Raw genomic sequence first — 19,701 nt, forward strand, 5'->3', positions numbered from 1 at the left:
TCCCATCTCACCGCATTGCCACCTCTCACCGTTCTATCACCCTCACTACGTTGTTCTCTATATTTGTGGCGTTTCTTTCCACAATTCTGTCATTGTGTCGATTCTCCTTTCTACTGCGTCCCCCACCTCATCCATTGTGCTCTGACTCGCTGTGGCGTCTTCCACTGCGTCATTTTAAAAGAATTCACCATCTTGTCGTTTAGACTTTTTGTATAAAATTTTGTTGTTTTTATATAGGATAAATACTTTTAACTCTATTTCTATGAAAATTAATAATTAGTCAAAAAGATGGAGAATGAGATCCCATGAAAAATGGGACCTATGAGAAATAGGAATGGGGAGCAATATTACCCCACAGTGGAAAACGGGAACGGGGACGGGGAGCAAATCTGGGGGCGGGGATGGGAGTAGAGAGTCATCCCCGCCCGGGTCCCTGACATCCCTACTCCAGAACCTATATTTTCGATTGGCTTCTGAAGGGAATATCTGCTGTATGTTTCAACCATGTGGTTATAATTGTGGAGGTATCATCACCTAGACCAAGGATTAAACTTTGATCAAATTGTACGCTCGGTCAAATTGTACTCGAATTGAACTCGTAGTTTATCTTGTTGTTGAAATTCATGTTAATTCTGTTTTTAATGGAACTTTTGCATTTTGGAAGTTGCTTGGACACTAACAGTAGTAGCTCATTTGGTTTCATATTTATTCTTCTATTTTATCATGGATACATTTTTGGTATTGCTGTCTAGCGTCTACCATAGTTGATTTATATGTTTGTGCAATCTTGATTAGTGTCTTTCATGTTGAATGATGAATATAATCTTCTTGGGCCCTAAATGCATTAAAATATAGAACTGTGGTGTATTTGTTTCGTCTCATACCTTGAGTCACACATATGTTCCACAATTAGGTGGTGTGTGGAATTTATCACTTGTGATCTCACATTGCATCCAATGGTGGAAGATGTATATCAGGTTGGTTCCCTAGTTATCTACCCTTTAATCAGTGCATTAGAAAAGTCATGAGCAACAAAAGTCAAGCTAGCAATAGGGACGTGCCATATGTGTTTACTTTTAAGTTGAAAGTTGCACTGAGAATTTAAAATAAATAAATAAATAAAATTTTTATTTAAGATTGAGACATTTAGCTTTGTTTCATATCATCAATATCCAAATTCAATCAATGAAGTACCTCTGAAGCTGTTATGCAATGGCCATTCTTTCTTTCATAGTGATTCTTGCTTACCTACTTTCTTCTTCCCTTGCCATAGAACTTGATTATATTCATGTTTCCAAGTCCCTCAGTGATGGCATGACCTTAGTGTCTCAAGGTGGAACCTTTGAACTCGGTTTCTTCAGCCCTGGTAAATCACAGAACCGTTACTTGGGGATTTGGTACAAGAAAATCCCAGTTCAGACAGTTGTTTGGGTTGCCAATCGGGCTAACCCCATTAATGGTTCCTCGGGAATATTAACATTGAACAGCACAGGCAATCTTGTGCTCAAAGAAAATGAAACTATTATTTGGAACACAGCCTCTCAAAAACAAGCAAAGAATCCAGTGTTAGAGCTCTTGGACGGTGGAAATCTTGTGCTAAGAAATGATGGAGATTCAAATCCAAAGGCCTATCTGTGGCAAAGCTTCGACTATCCATGCGATACACAATTGCCGGGGATGAAGACAGGAAGGGACCTGCAAAATGATTTTGATTGGCGAGTAACTTCTTGGAAGAGTCCAGATGATCCATCCCCTGGAGACCTTTCTTATGGTCTAGTACTAAGTGATTATGCTGAGTTTTCCATTATGAATGGAACGAAAAAGTTCTGTCGGATTGGACCTTGGAATGGCCTATACTTTGGGGGAGTCCCAAATATGAAGTATGAGTATATTTATGAACTCAGTTATGTCACCAACAAGGACGAGATATTCTACAGCTTTAGCACCAAGATTGATTCTCTCATCACAAGAGTTGTAATAAACCAAACAAGCGAACATGTTCTTACTCAATACGTCTGGGATGACAAAGTTCAGCATTGGAAACTTTTTGGATCACTTCCAGCTGATGTCTGTGATTATTATGGCTGCTGTGGAGCCTTTGGTTATTGCAGTGCAGCAGACACACATGTGTGCCAATGTTTGAAAGGGTTCAGTCCAAAGTCACCAAAAGCATGGAACTTATCCATCTGGACTCAAGGATGTATCCGCAATGAACCACTAAGTTGCAATGTCACAAGCAGTGATGGTTTTCTCAAATATACCGGCTTCAAAGAACCTGATACTCAACACACCAGGTTGTTTGAGAATATCACTTTAGAGGACTGTGAAGTTTTGTGCTTGAAGAATTGCTCTTGTATGGCTTATGCTAATTCTGACATAAGAGAAGGGGGCAGAGGATGTGTCATGTGGTTTGGTGATTTGATCGACCTAAAACTGCTTCAAGGCGGGAAACAAAGTCTATATATCAGAATGCCTGCTTCTGAGCTAGGTATGGAATGAAGTTGCATTTCTTGTTAATGCTTCCATCATTCATCTCATTTCAGGTTGCTTCACATTCTACAAAGCTCAAAATTACACTTTCATTTGGGATTTAACTGTGTTTTATGTGCCATGAATTTCAACCATGAAGAAATTTCAAGATCACATAAGAAAAAAGTGATAATTTCTGCTACCATTGCTGCAACTTGTGGGATGCTTCTACTTTGTTATGTCATATACAAAGTCCGACGGAACATTGCTGGTAACTACTGTCTTTTCTCTCACATTATCTCCAAAAGCCAACACTTTCTATATATGTATTCTATTGCTGAATTGAAATTTTGTTTGAATATAGCTAGTTCTCAGAAAACAATCTTGGTGTAATGATGGCAATGAATTTGAGGCTAGAGCTTTAGCAGCTTGAGATTGAAGAAAGTGAAATCACTATATAGATTTTCCAACTCCCTCTCTTGCATGTAATCCTCCATGTCCTCCCCACAAACCCAGAAAACCAAAAAAAGCAGAAAAAAAAAGAAAATGTTGCTGATTATCTTAAAACTTATAATTTTTAAGTTAATATAATATTGCTGTATATCTTTTCTTTCTCTTGCTTCCCAGAAAAGTCAAAAGCAGAATACTTTGAAGGATATGTAAACGACACAGATCTACCAATGTTTGATCTACTAATGATTAGTAATACCACTGATAACTTCTCGCTGAATAGCAAGATTGGACAAGGTGGTTTTGGAACTGTATATAAGGTAATTCGGTCTATGAATAGTTGGTTGCAAAGAAACAAGTAGAGGAATTTGACATTATTAAGAACATCTACTTACATAAATGTGATAAATCAGGGGAAATTAGCAGATGGGCAAGAAATTGCTGTCAAGAGACTTTCACAGAGTTCTGGCCAAGGAATGACGGAATTTCTAACTGAAGTGAAGCTTATTGCAAAGCTTCAGCATCGAAATTTAGTAAAACTTCTTGGTTGCTGCATTCGAGGACAAGAAAAGTTGTTAGTTTATGAATACATGGTTAATGGCAGCCTAGACAACTTCATTTTTGGTGTGTGATTCAAGAAAGCTTAGATCAGACCTAAATTTGGCTAAGATTACCACTTGAATATTCATTATTAATTAACAAATTTGTTTTTCTAAACATAGATCGAATGAAAAGCAAGTTGCTGGAGTGGCCTCAACGCTTCCTCATAATATTTGGAGTTGCTAGGGGACTTCTATATTTACACCATGATTCAAGATTGAGAATTATCCACAGAGATCTCAAATTAAGTAACGTTTTACTTGATGATAAGTTAAATCCTAAAATATCAGACTTTGGAATTGCTAGAGCTTTTGGAGTTGATCAGACTCATGGAAACACAAATAGAGTTATTGGGACTTAGTGAGTATCTATGTAACTTTATAGTATCCCCCCCCCCCCCCTCTCTCTCTCTCTCTTATTTTCGTTATAATATGCGATATGAATACACTTGTTTTCATGGTTTCATGCAGTGGATACATGGCACCAGAGTATGCTATCAATGGGCTATTTTCAGTAAAATCCGACGTCTTCAGCTTTGGCGTAATATTGATGGAGATTATAAGTGGGAACAGAAATAGAGCGCTTTGTCATGCAAATGAGACTCTTAATCTTGTTGGCTATGTAAGCAAGCAATCAAATAGTTGTTTTATTCAACAAAGATGTTGCAAATATTCTGAAGTTTTTTTCATCTTATATGATATAGGCTTGGATGCTTTGGAAAGAGGACAGACCTTTGGAGCTGATTGATCCAAACATTAAGGAGTCGTGTGTCGTGGCAGAAGTATTGCGGTGCATCCATGTAAGTCTCTTATGTGTGCAACAACACCCGGAAGATCGGCCAACAATGGCCTCAGTACTTGTCATGTTAGGAAGTAAGATGGATTTAGTTGAGCCTAAAGAGCCTGGCTTCTTTTCCTGCAAGCTCCCCACTGAAGTGAATTCACACTCAGATCAACATAACATCATCACTTTAAATGATGAATTAACTATTACCTCATTAGATGGTCGGTGAAATCACTTTGTTAGCTACACTAATTGCATGAGTGTGTCGTTTTCTTACAATTTGGCTTTCATAGATTAGTTTATTTTTCTAGGTTCTGCTTTGGTGTTGTGTACTTTATTTGCAAATAACTTTTCAACTGAAGAGCACATTGCGCAGATGCCAATCTTGCTCTGCAATATGATGACCACTTGGGCTACTTAGATATCAGGATTTCTATAATTCATCATGTTAGAATTTATGACACTCATTCAAGAATAAATATCAAAGAGTAAATGGTTAAAATTGTCTTTAAAAGATCTTTTGTTCTCCAAAGTAGTCCCAAAATTTTTTTTAATAGAATTCATCTTTCAAAGATTAAGTTAGTCACATTAGTCATTTCATTATTTTCTTTACTGATGGTATTAAAATTTACTATATGACATGTTAAGTGATATTACACTGACTATATCGCATACTTCATACTTCTTAGTCCTAATTAGTAAATTAGCTACTAACATGATAAATTTATGCAATTAGATCAAATCAACTTTAAATTAAGGAAGATCGTGTGGCATGAAAATCTCTCAATTTGGAGTTGATTTGATCTAATTTTATAAAGTTATTATGTTAATAGACAATTAGGACGATATCACTTAACGTATCATATCAACAAATTTTAACACCATGAACAATGAAAGAGACAGAAGAACTAACGTGACTAATTTCAAATTTTTGGTGGACGAATTTAATTAAAAAAAGAGAGCCAATTTGAAGATCTTTCATAAAAATACGAAATGTATAATGAGGGGTGCTTATTTATCGACAAAAAATATAATTTAATCATATAATATCAAACTAAAATAAATATAAAATTAATACGAGATATATCTAGATATTATATTAATCAATTATTCTAGATATACATTAAAATTAATCATTAATATAAAATACATGTTAGAATATAAAATAAACATTAAAAATAAGTTAAACAACATATATATTTATATACAAATACATAATGATTGAATTTGGTTACACATAATATTTTTGTATATTAACATATAATATTTTAAATATATTCTAATATCTTTCTTCAAATTCATATGACAACTTGAATTTGTAACTTATTAAAAAAAAGCGGAATAAGAAAATTAAAATAGTGTAAAACAAAATTATAAAAAATTTTGAACTATTGCGAGCTCATGATGCAGACAGAACTCCAGGAATTTAGAGTGCGGACAAAACTACAAGGACTTGGGTGTAGAGAAAACTGCAGAAACTCGGAATGCATTTGGAGCCGCAAAACCTTAAGAAACGTGATGCAGACGGAACTGCCAAAACTCGGAGTGCAAAGTGCAAACAAAACCGTAGGAGCTTAGAATGTAAGGTTTATTGTTGTAATTGAAAACTAAGAAAGAAAAGTAAAAATATTTTTATAAAAGAATTTGGAGCGAAAATTCAAAGAAGATATTATAGTTTTAATACCATGTTAGAATTTACGAAAATAATTAAAGAATAAATATCAAATGCTATTTACATGAAATGTACAATGGTTTATTTATAGGCCAAGAAAATTTTGTAGTTTACTTTTGATACTTCATAAAAAATTCTTAGCTCATTAACACATTTGAACATATGTTAGTTGGTATATTATTGAAACTATTAAATTATACAAAAATATTATGTATATATCAAAAAATTATCAAATTAGTCATTATATGTTTGTATATAAATACATGTATTATTTAGTTTATTTTTAATGTTATTTTATATTTTAATATGTATTCTATACACATGACTAATTTGTTGATTGATATATAACATAGTTATAAATCATCAAAATACTTTTTGAGATATCATGATAACATGGTTTCCACATATTTCATTTGTAAATGAGTATGTAAAAAAATTGTTACTTTTTTTCAGTGGCGGAGCTTAACTAGGGCAATGGGGTCATGCTCCCCAAATATTTTATAAAAAAGTTAGCAGTAGTTTTTCAAAAATTAAAGAGTAGTTCAGTTGGTTGAAATACTTTATTATAATTTAAAGTATCTATATTCAATTTCTATCTCATGTTTTTATTGCATAATAATTTTTAGAGTGGGCTTTTATTGGCTTCACAACACATCTAACAAAAAAAAAAGTTATCTAAAAAAAATCTGCTTTGTTTTTATTTAAAATTAGGTATTTCTTATTTATTTAATTTAATATTATTTTATATATTACTGTTTATTTAATTTAATTTTTTATATGATAAAAAATATTAGAATATTCAACAAGTATTGATATTATTGTATTTGTATAAATTGATAAAAAAATCAATAAATATTATAAATTTTAATATTTATCTTTCTAATTTTTTTTACATATTTTACAGGATATATATTTAAATTTTTATACAAAATAATGATGAAAAATCAAAGAATTGATGATTTTTTAAGAGGAAGACTAATATTCAAAAAAGAGAACATATAACTTCTAAAATATCAACACCTATAAATAATTATTTTACTTTAATAAATCACGAAGAAAGTGAGATACAACTTTCAAAAATTCAAAGAGTTGCATCAGATGAGTTTGACCTTAAATTTTTGGCCCCCAAAATTTTGTTTCAAGCTCTGCCACTGTTTATTTCGTTTTTAGTATAAATGGGACATGCTATACCTTTTTTGTTTACTTTACACTATAAACAAATTATGTAATACAATATAAAAATGTAATTTGTTCCCAAAATACATATATTAGTTAAATAGTTAATATTTGATTTAAGCACATTATTTATTTATTTATTTATTTTTCTTTCCATACTGACTACTGAGTCCAACATCCAATTTCAAAGTAAACACATTTGGCGCATGTTACTGTTGCTATCTTGACTCTTTGTTCCTCATTACTTTTCTATGCTTTCTGATTACATCATAAGGAAAAAAAGAAATGCAAATATTGGTGGTGTTGTACGTTGCTAATATAAGTGAGAAAATTTAGAATTTAAGCAAGAGATGATCTAAGCCTTTTTATGAGAGAAGGAAAAATCAATATCTAGAACACTACCTAGTGTATAATCTAGCAGTACAATTCCTATCTTAGTTAACTAAGGGAGTTAATATCAATTATATACAAATATTATGAAAGGGAATCATTATTTCTTATTCTAAAATTCATGATAAAATATTAGATGTTTTGTGAAACTACATATAGAGAAGGGAAAATACTCTAAACAACAATAATAGAGTCTTATCTCACTAGGGAATAAAAAACACATGTTTGTAGCTTTAACGATTATCATATTGTGCAACAGGATAAACAGTTGCTTCAAATATTCAGTTACTAAAACTAATCCAGCAATGGAAAATGTCTAACCATGAGTTCATGTGATATGTGCAGCAGACTCATTGATTTCACCGGCCATCTAATGAGGTAACGGTTAATTCATCATTTGTAGATACTTCACATTGATGTGGCTGCGAATTCGCTTCGATAGAGACCCACTTGGGAAAGAAGCCAGGCTCTTTAGGCTCATCTAAATCCATCTCACTTGCTAACATGAGAAGCACAGAAGCCATTGTAGGCCTATCTTCAGGGTATTGTTGTACACACAACAGACTCACATGGATGCAACGCATTACTTCTGAGATTATACATGACTCCTTTATAGTTGAATCTATCAACTCTAAAGCCTTCTCCTCTTTCCATAGTCTCCAAGCCTACATCACAAACATGAAAACCTTCAGAAAAATTTATTGCACATTTGAGTAATATAACAATTATCTTAGTGCTTACATAACCAATGAGATTGAGAGTCTGATTTGCATGGCAAAGAGCTCTATTTTTGGTCCCACATATAATCTCCATCATAAGTATGCCAAAGCTAAAGACATCCGATTTTATAGAATACAATCCATCTATAGCATACTCTGGTGCCATGTATCCACTGTATGAAAGCATTAAAACAATGATTAAGTTGAGAAAAGATAAATAAATAAAATGTTATGAAATTAGAAAGAGACACTCACTAAGTCCCAACGACTCTATTTGTGTTTCCTTCAGTTTGATCTCCTCCAAAAGTTCTGGCCGTTCCAAAATCTGATATTTTTGGATTTAATTTGTCATCGAGTAAAACGTTACTTGCTTTGAGATCTCTATGGATAATCCTCAATCTTGAATCTTGATGAAGATATAAGAGTCCCCTAGTAAGTCCAAATATTATGCCCAAGCGTTGAGGCCAATCCAACAACTTACTTTTTGTTTGATCTATATTTCGAAAAAACAATTCTGTTAATAAAATATCAAATATTGAAGTTTCATAAGCTGCTTACTATACTGTAATGAAAACTAGAAAACAGAATTTATCTAATTTAACTTTTTTTGATATTACATACCAAAGATGAAGGTGTCCAGGCTACCATTAACCACATATTCATAAACTAACAAAATTTCTTCTCCTTGAATGCAGCAACCAAGAAGTTTTACTAGATTACGGTGCTGAAGTTTCGCAATTAGCTTTACTTCAGTTATGAATTCAGTCATTCCTTGTGTAGAGCTATGTGAGAGTCTTTTCACAGCAATTTCAAGTCCATCTGCTAATCTTCCCTGCCCAATTACATTTTTATAAGTAGATCATGATCTTTACAATGTTAAATGTTCTCTACTTGTTCAAGGCTCAACCTAGTAAGTATTCAAAGATTGAATTACCTTATAAACAGGTCCAAAACCACCTTGTCCAATCTTGTTATTCAACGAGAACTTTTGGGTGGCAGTAGTAATTGTTAGTAGATCAAACAGTGGTAGATCCGCATCATTTACGTACCCTTCCATATATCCTTCTATCTTTGATTTTTCTAGGAACGCAAAGAAATGTAAAATCCATTCAGATATTGTTATTATATTTCTAAACAAAAGGAATTTCAGAATACTGTAGTTCTTGATAATTAGCAGTATTTCAACAAATTTCCAATTTAAAAACTTATATAGAAATTTGCTGCCATTTAGAGATAATAGGAATATAGGATTGAAAAGAAAGTAGTTACCAATATTGTTCCTTCGGAGTCTGTATATAACGTAAACACAAAGTAGAAGTGTTGCAGAAGATGCAGCAATGGTGCTAGCAATTATCACTTTTTGCTTGTGCCGATGTTGAAGTCCTTCATGGTTGAAATTCATCAAACATGTAAACAAAAATGAAAGATACAATAATAAGAAGAATGGAAGAATCTATAAAGCAAGATGCACTTTTGTCCCTTACCTGATTCCAAAGCAGGCATTCGAATGTACAGATCCTGTCCACCAGATTGAAACAGTTTGATGTCAATTAGATCACCGAACCACATGGCGCAGCCACTGCCTCCTCCTCTTATGTCTGAATTGGCATAAGCCATACAAGAGCAGTTCTTCAAACACAGATTTCTGCATTCATCTAAATTAATATTCTCATGCAGCTTAGTATGCTGAGTATCCGGCACTTTCAAGCCTGTGTATTTGACAAAACCATCAGTGCTTGTGACATTATTGCAGCTTAATGGTTTGTCGCGAATGCATCCTTGTGAGGAGTTGTTTGAGTTCCATGCTTCTGGTGACTTAGGACTGAACCCTTTAAAGCATTGGCAGACATGCTTTGATTCTGCTACACTGCAATAACTAAAGGCTCCACAAAGGTCATATTTATCACACACATCAACTGGCTTTGATCCAAAACTTTTCCAATTCTGAAGATCGTCATCCCATATATACTGCGTAAGAGATTGACTTGTTTGGCTTATTAAAGCTCTTGTAATGATAGAATCAACCTTGGTGTTATAACTATAGGATATCTCATCCTTGTTTGTGACAAAAGTGACTTCAAAAACATATGTAAAGGACAGATCTGGGAATCCACTGAAGTAAAGGCCATTCCAAGGTCCAGCCCGATATACTTTTTGCGTGCCATTCATCATGTAATAGACTGGATAATCACTGAGAGCTAAACCAAGAGAGAAGTCTCCAGGGGATGGATCATTTGGACTCTTCCAACAAGTTATGCGCCAATCCAAACCATTTCGGAGGTCCCTTCCTAACTTCATCGTTGGCAAGTATGTATCTGAAGGATAATCAAAGCTTTGCCACAAATAGGCCTTTGGATTTGATTCCCCTTCATTTCTTAACACAAGATTGCCACTGTCCAAGAGCTTCAATACCGGATTCTTTGCTTGTTTTTGAGAGATTGTGCTCCAAAAAGTAATCTCAGTGCCATTTTCTGTGAGTAAAAGATTGCCTGTGCTGTTAACTGTTAAAATTCCTGAGAAATCAATGATGGGGTTGGCCCTATTGGCAACCCAAACAACTGTCTGAATTGGAATATTCTTGTACCAAATTCCCAAGTAACGCTTGTGTGAAGAATTACCAGGGCTGAAGAAACCAAGTTCAAATTTTCCACCTTGTGACACTAAGGTCATGCCATCACTGAGGGACTGAGAAACATGAAGAGAATCAAGTTCTATGGCAAGAGAAGAAGAATAAAGCATGTATGCAAGCATCACTGTGAAAGAAGGAATGCCCATTGAATATCAGCTTTTGACTTACTTCATTGTTTGGATACTGATGATATGCAAGGAAGCTAATTTTGTCTCAAAGCATAAACACATAGTAAGTCAAGATGATTTGAGACATGGAAATGGACACATTGGCCACATAGGAAGGAGAAAAAGTGTTAATTAGGAACATATCTATTATAACTGTCATTTCAACAAGATTAAAAAACAACAACAAAGCCTAATGTGAGGGTGGCTACATGGATCAAACGAAACAATTGCCTCCTGTTATATATTATGTTTATCACAAGATTATTTGCACATAAATCTCACTTGACCACTTTATGTAGATCTTTTCAGGTCTTACTTTTGTTAGTGTTGCAAGTGTGAGGAGTGTCGAAGTTAGTCCCACATCAAAGAAAACAGGGAAGAGTGAGGAGTTTATAAGATGAGAGACCCATTAACGTAACATTTTAAGATTTTGAGTTGGATGTGGTGTATTCTCATCTTATATTTTCTTTTTATGTGTCCAATCTTTCTAAACCGTCCAGCCGCCATGTATGACAGAAAAATATAGTGAATTTACATGAAACATCAATGACCAGAGAATTGCCACTCAATTTTGATATTGTTACTTTAAATAATGCACAATTATTCATATTAAACTATTCTTTCACATTAGCCCATGAGAATAATAAAGAAATTTCGCGACTCACAAATTCAGCTCAAAAATAAATAAATTCAGTTATAATTTTAGTCTTTATTATTTTATCTTTTCTTTATTTGTTCTTATCTTATATTTATTTACTTTTATCTTTTATAGGCTAATATTCTATATATATTTAATTTTAGTTCATAGTTTACAATTCAATTCAATCAATCAACATATAATAAAAGTTCTTCATCTTTTTTTTTTATTCTTTCACAATTTTATCAATTCATCAATGAGATAAATATAAACATTAAAGCACATTTAAGTGAACAAACTCTAGTTATAGTGTGTTATTTTAATAAAACAATTAAAAGGATTGTGGATTTTTTTAAATAAAAAAAATTAGATCTTGTGCAGTTGATGTCTATAGTCTATACTCTTTACAAAAAGATAATATCGAAATTAGAAGCAACAATACAGCATGAGAAACTAGATGCAGATCCATACTGTTAGAAAAATAAAATAAAATAAATCAGCATGAAATTCGACAGAAGCAGAAAAGCAGAATTTTCCAACTTGAAAAGTCAAAACACGTCCTTTTTTTTGGTGTCTTAAGGTCAAAACACATTTAAACCAATTTGTTCCATATTTAAGTCTTCAATTTATGTATTAGGGTAAGTTTGGATTAACTTAAAAAAAAATATTTTTTTTATTTTTATTTATTTTTAATTCTCTTATTAATACTTAAGTGACAACTTGAGTTAAATTAGGATATTATATTCTCTTTTTAATACTTATGACTAAGACCTGCACAATGAATAAAGAGTCAAATTAATTATATTATATATATAATATAGATTTAGAATATTATATTGTTTAGGAATAGATTAAATAATATGTAAGTCAACATTAAACTTGAAAGCTAATTTGTAAAAAATATTTAAATAATTCTAATAAAAACTAAATGATCCTAATATATTCTGACATTAGCAAGTCATTCTAACATGCATTGATGATATTGTGCAGAACTACTCGATCTGATGCTGTCAAGGAAAGCATTACTTTTTTACTTGTGATTCTGTCTGCAATATGTTTGGTATTATTGTTGTAATGGTGTGAGTTCATGTATAATATATGTATATATAATTATTATTCTAGTGGAGTAAAACCAAGCTAACAATAAGTGGTGGTTCTTTCTGAATGACACTTCTTTTCTTTCTTGGTAGGTACTCTAATTTGTTACACTCTGCTACTTAATTATGTGAGTGGTAACTTCCAATATTGTAGGGTGTTGATGATGAACATAATGTTCTGCTTGAGATGAAGGGATGGAATAGCATGCAATTATCCTTTCATGTTATAATTATATAAATGTGAGCATCTCATATTGTTAGTGTATTTAAATATAACGAGTTATTTGAGCCTTGATATAATAGTAAGATTATTGTCCTGTGACGAGTACTATTTGAGCCTTGATATTGAATTTTTCTTTGCTCTTAAAAGTTTGTTTGAGATCATACAAGTGTTATTAATTTCGTCCCTAACTCATGTCTTGCTTAAATTCTGAATTTTGTCACTTATATTAGCAACTTACAAGAATAAAACCAAATTTGCATTGTTCTTCTTTTTTTTTTTTGTTTTTTTTTGCACTTCCTTTTTTTTTATTTCTTTCCTAGTTATCTATAATGAAATCACAGAGCATCAAAGTAATCATGAACAAAGAGTCAAGCTACCAACAGGAACGTAAGGCCAAATGTGTTTACTTTTAAATTGGATGTTGGATTGAGTATGGAAATAAAAAAAAAGGAAGTTGGATTGAGAATTAAAACAAACAAATAAATAAACAATATGTGTTTAAATTCATGGCAAATTAAACAAAAAAACATAATATTTTGGAATGGTCAGAATTCTTGGAGGAAATCAAACCAAAGAAATACAAACAGAGTCATTGATACTCGTTGATAATAAATAATTGATTTTTATTCCAACAAAAATTGCATAAAAAATTTTTGTTTGCTTCTTTCAATTTCTAAAGGGACAAAAATACAAATGTGTTTGTTATAGATGCAATTCAACACTTAGGTATTTCACACACTTACAAAAAGTTGATAAAGTACTTGTTAGTTATTATTAAATTGTTAAAAAAATATTTTTTTAATAATTTTTTAGTATATATAAAAAATTTAAAAACTAAAGTTCATATATTTTTTTAAAATATCTTTTCACTTAAAAAAAACGTTTTTAACATGATAAATAAACAAAAAATATTTTTATACTATTATACTCAAATGTAATTGTTAAACAAAAAATTTTTTTACATAAAATATTTAAATATAAAATTATTTTTATTTTTTTAAAAAATCTTATTAAAAAACTATTTAAAAAAAAGATTCTTTCCAAAAAATTCAAACAAATCAAAACCAAGAATTGCACTCCGTAAAACTTAGGAAAATAATATTTATATTATTATTTTATTCATCTCACATGTACATTTTTTCTTTAATGATATAAAAGATAATTTTTTTTTAATTTTTTACGAATGGTTTTTATAGTAAACATTTAAATTAATTTTAAAAAATTTTAGATCTAATTATTTTATAAAATATTCATATTAAAAATTTTATTAAAATTATAATCTATGTCTGATAAAAATAATTCTTATAACAGAGAAAGGTCATCAACCTGCCTCATAGAGAGGTGTAAGGTGAAATTTAAAGGAGTCTCTAGAGCCTGAAAATTTTACATAAAATAAAAAATTTGATTTGGAGAGCACTTGGTGAGAAATTGTCAGTACTGAATCTCCTTCACAAAAGATTTCCAGCCACCTCACCTCTCTGTTCTAGTTGCAAATTGTCTCCAACGATGTCAACGAGCCAGAGAAGTTTGGAGCTCTTCAACTCCTTCGTTTGGAACTCTTTGCAATCATAAGCTGAAACCTGTGGAAAGCTAGGAATGAAGAAATATTTGAAGGGATAAAGAGGAGTGTGCAAGAGATTCTTACCAACAACTCGAAGGAGAGCGTCACCGAAGCAGCGTATAAAGCCCTAATTCCTCTTTTGAGGTTTCACTTGTTCCCGCGACGAAGACGAACGGTAACAAGGGTTCTCTGTTTAACACAATGACGGTTAGGATTCGGTTTGCGAGGTTTGAGTGCACCCACCGCCCCTTCTATCGATGGAGGCTCTCTCGAATTCCAAAGAGGCAAGTCAGTAGTAACTTTCCCTTATGTAAAGTTCTCTATTGCATCAATTAGGGGAAATTAGTTATAATTCAAGGGACCATGTATAAAATGTGTGTATCTGGAATAGTGAATGAATTATTGAAGCACTAAGTTTTATTTATCTTTTGCTTTCTTCTTTCCTGAAATTTTATGTGTTGGTTAACATTCTCGGTATTATTATTATTATTATTATTTGTAACGATTAAATTTTTCTAAGAGTATGTTGGGTTGGAGGTAGAATAGGGGGTGATATTTTTTATGGTTAAGTTTGATGTGTAAATTTGGGCATCTGAGTTCATGCAATATTGATTCTCTTGGTGACTGAATCTGGGTAGTACTGGTATAAGGAGCTAAGATCTCAAGAATCAAGGTTTATCGCTTGGAGCAAAGATCCAATGACGAATAGCATAGGCACAACTACAGTTGTCTACACTCTCATTGAAAGCCAGTCAAACAATCGGCCACTTTTCTTCAACGGGAAGAACTATGTCTACTGAAAAGAAAGGATAAGGATCTTCATCCAATCTATTGACTACAACATATGAAAAATTGTTGTGAGCAGTCTCAAGATCCCAACAAAAATAAGTGTTGAATGGAGTGGTGACTCCAAAAGAAAAAGCTGAATGGAATGAAGACGATAAGAAGAAGATGGAGCTAAATACTAAAGCCATCAACCTTTTTCACTGTGCTATCAGCTTTGAAGAGTACCGAAAAATGTCTAGATACAAGAGAGCTAAAGAAATCTGGAAAAAACTCCAGGTTACACATGAAGGCACTAAACAAGTCAAAGAGACGAGGATTGATATGCTACGAAAAGAGTACGAGATGTTTAACATGAAGGATGGAGAAAGCATTGATGAAGCGTTTGAGAGATTCTGAATCATAATCAACAACTTTGATGTTATGGGTACAAACTACTCAGAACAAATCTTGGTGAGAAAACTCTTTAGAAGCCTCACAAAAGAATGGAAAACCACTGCCACTGTCCTAACCGAGAGCAACAACCTAAGTCCCATAACCTATAATGAGTTGAGAGGAAAACTCCTTGCCTATGAAACCACACACGCAAACCCGGACTCAAAGAAAAAGGGAATAACCCTCAAGTCAAAAGTAGAACCCAAAGAGAGTGAGTCTAGTGATGGTATTTCAGATGATGAGCTCATGTTTTTTGTTAAAAGATTTAGAAGAATGATGAATAATAAGAGCAAGTACAAGGGTTCAAGTTCAACGGAACACAAGATGGATTTGAACAAAGTGACGTGTCATCATTGTAAGGAGGCTGGACACTTCAAGCTAAACTATCCAAAACTCAAGAAGGAGGACAAAGGAAAGAAAGAAAGGAAAAGAGTGCTCATGGCAGATTGGGAGGATCTTGAGAACGACTCAAATGAAGAAGAAGAATCTGAAGGTGAAGATAAAGATTGCTTCATGGCTGAAAACAACAATCTTGATGGGGTAAATTATTATGATTTGACTATTGATGATTTATATGCTATTATTGATGATCTCACTCTGAACACATCAAAATTGTTAGATAAATACAATAAGTGCAGATTTGAAAAAGATGTCTTGAAAGCTGAAAATGATTTTTTTAAAAGAAAAGGTGAAAGAAACTGAATGTGCTTTGGACATTATTGAAGAAAACAGATTTCTAAAATATGAACTTGATAAATTAAAAAGAAAGCACATTATGGATCCTTCTCAAGAGTTAATTGCTGAAAATGAAAGATTAAATGACATGATTAAAAGGGTGAATGGTAATTTAGCAAAATTTGCTCAAAGTTCTAGTAACTTAGACAAATTATTTGCAAGTCAAAGACCATTATTTGAAAAATCTGGTTTAGATTATGTAACCAGGAAAAGTGCAATTTTTAATGTTTTCTCTATAAAATTTGTGGCCTCTTCATCAAATACTAAAACCACATCTAACAATTCTGGTATTGGGTATGTTCCCATACTTGAGGAGAAGTTTGATGAAGCTGACACAAATGAAATTGAGCATTGCTCAAAATCTGAAACCACTTCAAATAGGCCAGGTCTGGGATATGCTTCGAATAAGGAGGTTGTTTTCGAAAATCTACCTTTTTTACAACAAAATCTCATATTCGAAGAGTCCAAATGTTTCAAAAAATTCTGGTTGGAACAACGTTGCAAAGAGGAACAATTTCAACAAAAATCAGTTTGTCAAAAGAAAAGCACATCTCCCAAAAATCAGAAAATTTCAATCATTTAATCATTTCCAGCATGGTAGCTCATCTCAATTTCAGCAACATGCAGCAGAAAATCATTGTTTCAATTGCAAAAAATTTGGTCATTCATATTCACAATGCTTCATTAAAAAAAGAATTGTTGAAAATAAAATTTACAATGTTGTGTGTGATTTCAATGCACTTGGGCAACCAAGATGGATTAACTTCAAAGGATCCAAATTAATTTGGATACCTAAGGCTACTTGAAACTCTTCATGCAGATTTGCCTAGCATCCAAGAACAAAAAGGATATGTGGTACATGGATAGTGGATGCTCAAGGCACATGACTGGAAGGTCAACTTACTTCATCAAACTAAACAAGTATGATGGAGGTTTTGTGACCTTTAGAGATGATGGTAAAGGTAAAATTATTGCTGTTGGAAAAAAGTAGGTAATAAGCAATCTACTTTCATTGATGATGTATTTTTGGTATATGGTTTGAAGTACAATCTTTTGAGTATAAGTCAGCTGTGTGATTTAAGATATTTATTGACTTTCAAAAGACTTGAATGCTGTGTTGTAAATGAAAAGACTAATGAAGTGATTTTTGTTGCCAAGAATTTTAATAATGTGTATGGACTTACCCTTGATGAACTAAAGGATCAAAATGTAGCTTGTTTTTATTCTAAAGATTCTGAAAAGTGGCTATGGCACAAGAGATTAGGTTATGCAAGTATGTTTCAAATAAACAAACTTGTAAAGAAAGGGTTAGTAAGAGGTCTTCCTTTGATAAGGTTTGACAAAGACATCACTTGTGATACTTGTAAAATTGGAAAACAAAAAAAAAGTTCATTTAAACCAAAGGAAGACATCTCTACTAAAAGGTCACTTGAATTACTACATATTGATTTGTTTGGTCTAACAAGAACTCAAAGCCTAGGTGGTAAACATTATGGTTTAGTGATTGTGGATGACTATTCTAGATTTGGTTGGGTTTTATTTCTTGCACACAAAAATGAAGCTTTTTCGGCCTTTGAAATTTTTTTCAAGAAAATTCAAAATAAAAAGGATTTAAAGATCTCTTCTATAAAAAGTGATCATGGAACTGAATTTGAAAATAATCTATTTGAATCCTTTTGTGAAGAATTTGGAATATCTTACAACTTCTCTTGTCCAAGGACACCACAACAAAATTGTGTTGTGGAAAGAAGAAATAGAAGCATACAAGAGATGACAAGAGCTATGCTTTGTGAGAGTAATGTTCCAAAATTTCTTTGGGCTGAAGTGGTTAGCACGGCTTGCCACAATTTGAATAGAACAATCATAAGAAAATTTTTGAAGAAACCCCCTTATGAAATTTGAAAAGGTTACCTACCAAACTTAGACTACTTGCACATCTTTGGATGCAAATGTTTTGTTTTAAATAACAAGGATAATTTGGGTAAATTTGATCCAAAGGCGTATGAATGTTTGTTTGTAGGATATTCCACAACTAGTAAAGCATATAGAGTTTATCATCAAGATGCTAGGATTATTGAAGAATCCATACATGTTACATTTTGTGATTCTAACCTAGTGCAAAGTATGTTGGAAGATTGTGATGTAGGAAATCAAGTTCAAAAGGACAATGAAACTGCTCAAAATCATGAAAATGAAAATTCTGGACAAGGTGAACCAGAAACTGCAACTGCTGAAAATTTAAGAGACAATTCCATTTTGTCTCATGAATCTGAAGGAGATTCTGAAACCAGTAGTACCCAGATTCCCTTGGTGATTGAATCTGCCACAAAATCCACCAGACCTCGTGAATGGAGATTTTTGAAGAATTATCCTGAGAAATTTGTTATTGGAGACGTCTCTCATGGGGTTAGAACTCGGTCCTCAACTAAAAAGGTAAATGAAGAGACAAACATTGTCCTTCTCTCTCAAATGGAGCCTCAGAATATCAAAGATGCCCTTAGTGACCCCTCTTGGGTAAAAGCGATGGAGGATGAGCTTCTTGAGTTTGAGAAGAACCAAGTGTGGACTTTGGTTCCAAGGCCAAATGGAAAGAAAGTGACCGGCACCAAGTGGATTTTTCCGAATAAGTTAGGAGAAGATGGCAGCATTGCAAGAAACAAAGCAAGGCTAGCGGTACAAGAATATGATCAAGAAGAAGGAATAGACTTTGATGAATCCTTTGCCCCTATTGCCTGAATAGAAGCCATAAGACTTCTCTTAGCTTATTCTGCATTTTGTGGTTTTAAATTATATCAAATGGATGTGAAATGTGCATTTTTGAATGGTGTGATAGATAGAGAAGTGTATGTGGAGCAGCCACCTGGTTTTGAAAATAAAGAGCATCCTAACTATGTTTTCAAATTATCAAAGGCGCTCTATGTTTTAAGACAAGCTCCTAGAGTTTGGTATGAGAGACTTAGCTATTTTCTTTTGAAAAATGGCTTTCAAAGAGGTACCACTGACACAACTCTATTTATCAAGAATTTTAATGATTCTTTCATTCTAGTCCAAATATATGTTGATCACATTATTTTTAGATCAGCCAATGAATCCCTTTGTTCTGAATTTGGAAAACTCATGACAAGTGAATTTGACATGAGTATGATGGGTGAACTTAATTTTTTCCTTGGGCTGC

At 32.7% G+C, this 19,701-nt stretch overlaps 3 protein-coding genes across 6 annotated transcripts in view; 2 read left to right on the plus strand and 1 right to left on the minus strand.

The window, feature by feature from the left end:
• Positions 1 to 602: 602 nt before the first annotated feature.
• LOC148549988 (G-type lectin S-receptor-like serine/threonine-protein kinase At4g27290) overlaps positions 603 to 19,701 on the plus strand; it is a 37,773-nt gene continuing 18,674 nt past the window's right edge. Inside the window, exon 1 of one of the 3 annotated variants that reach the window (XM_088497456.1) lies at positions 603 to 977. The gene's annotated coding sequence lies outside the window, so the exon portion shown is untranslated. Of the gene's footprint in view, positions 978 to 14,332; positions 14,858 to 19,701 lie in introns of those variants that run through there. The other 2 variants (XM_088497454.1, XM_088497455.1) reach the window with 2 other exon arrangements.
• On the plus strand, positions 1,146 to 4,722 carry LOC148549989 (G-type lectin S-receptor-like serine/threonine-protein kinase At4g27290). The gene is made up of 7 exons (XM_088497460.1): positions 1,146 to 2,488; positions 2,630 to 2,740; positions 3,097 to 3,239; positions 3,333 to 3,543; positions 3,642 to 3,879; positions 3,990 to 4,140; positions 4,223 to 4,722. Exons 1-7 carry the CDS (start codon positions 1,213 to 1,215, stop codon positions 4,529 to 4,531), a joined length of 2,439 nt encoding a protein of 812 aa, XP_088353586.1. The 5' UTR covers positions 1,146 to 1,212; the 3' UTR covers positions 4,532 to 4,722.
• LOC107613101 (G-type lectin S-receptor-like serine/threonine-protein kinase At4g27290) lies at positions 7,588 to 14,965 on the minus strand. 2 transcript variants are annotated; one of them, XM_088497458.1, is made up of 9 exons: positions 14,658 to 14,965; positions 14,430 to 14,592; positions 9,744 to 10,944; positions 9,529 to 9,642; positions 9,194 to 9,339; positions 8,881 to 9,091; positions 8,515 to 8,752; positions 8,282 to 8,432; positions 7,588 to 8,205 (listed from the first exon to the last, which is right to left on the minus strand). In XM_088497458.1, the coding sequence occupies exons 3-9, from the start codon at positions 10,927 to 10,929 to the stop codon at positions 7,900 to 7,902; spliced, it is 2,352 nt and encodes a 783-aa protein (XP_088353584.1). In that variant the 5' UTR covers positions 10,930 to 10,944; positions 14,430 to 14,592; positions 14,658 to 14,965; the 3' UTR covers positions 7,588 to 7,899. The 2 variants fall into 2 exon arrangements, with proteins under 2 accessions (XP_088353584.1, XP_088353583.1); XM_088497457.1 differs by lacking the exons at positions 14,430 to 14,592; positions 14,658 to 14,965 and having other exon boundaries at positions 9,744 to 11,188.

The sequence above is a fragment of the Arachis ipaensis genome, chromosome B8 (genome assembly GCF_059453495.1).
Source record: "Arachis ipaensis isolate K30076 ecotype BB chromosome B8, ASM5945349v1, whole genome shotgun sequence".
NCBI classification, from domain to species: Eukaryota; Viridiplantae; Streptophyta; class Magnoliopsida; order Fabales; family Fabaceae; genus Arachis; species Arachis ipaensis.

Excerpts from the sequence above, each read along its gene's own strand:
- LOC148549989 (XM_088497460.1), top strand. The coding sequence starts at position 1,213 with ATGGCCATTCTTTCTTTCATAGTGATTCTTGCTTACCTACTTTCTTCT. Across the intron at positions 3,240-3,332 it reads GTTTTGGAACTGTATATAAG|GGGAAATTAGCAGATGGGCA; the intron begins GTAATTCGGTCT and ends GTGATAAATCAG. Across the intron at positions 3,880-3,989 it reads AATAGAGTTATTGGGACTTA|TGGATACATGGCACCAGAGT; the intron begins GTGAGTATCTAT and ends GGTTTCATGCAG.
- LOC107613101 (XM_088497457.1), bottom strand. The coding sequence starts at position 11,034 with ATGGGCATTCCTTCTTTCACAGTGATGCTTGCATACATGCTTTATTCT. Across the intron at positions 9,643-9,743 it reads AATGCCTGCTTTGGAATCAG|GACTTCAACATCGGCACAAG; the intron begins GTAAGGGACAAA and ends TCAACCATGAAG. Across the intron at positions 9,340-9,528 it reads ACTCCGAAGGAACAATATTG|AAAAATCAAAGATAGAAGGA; the intron begins GTAACTACTTTC and ends TTGCGTTCCTAG.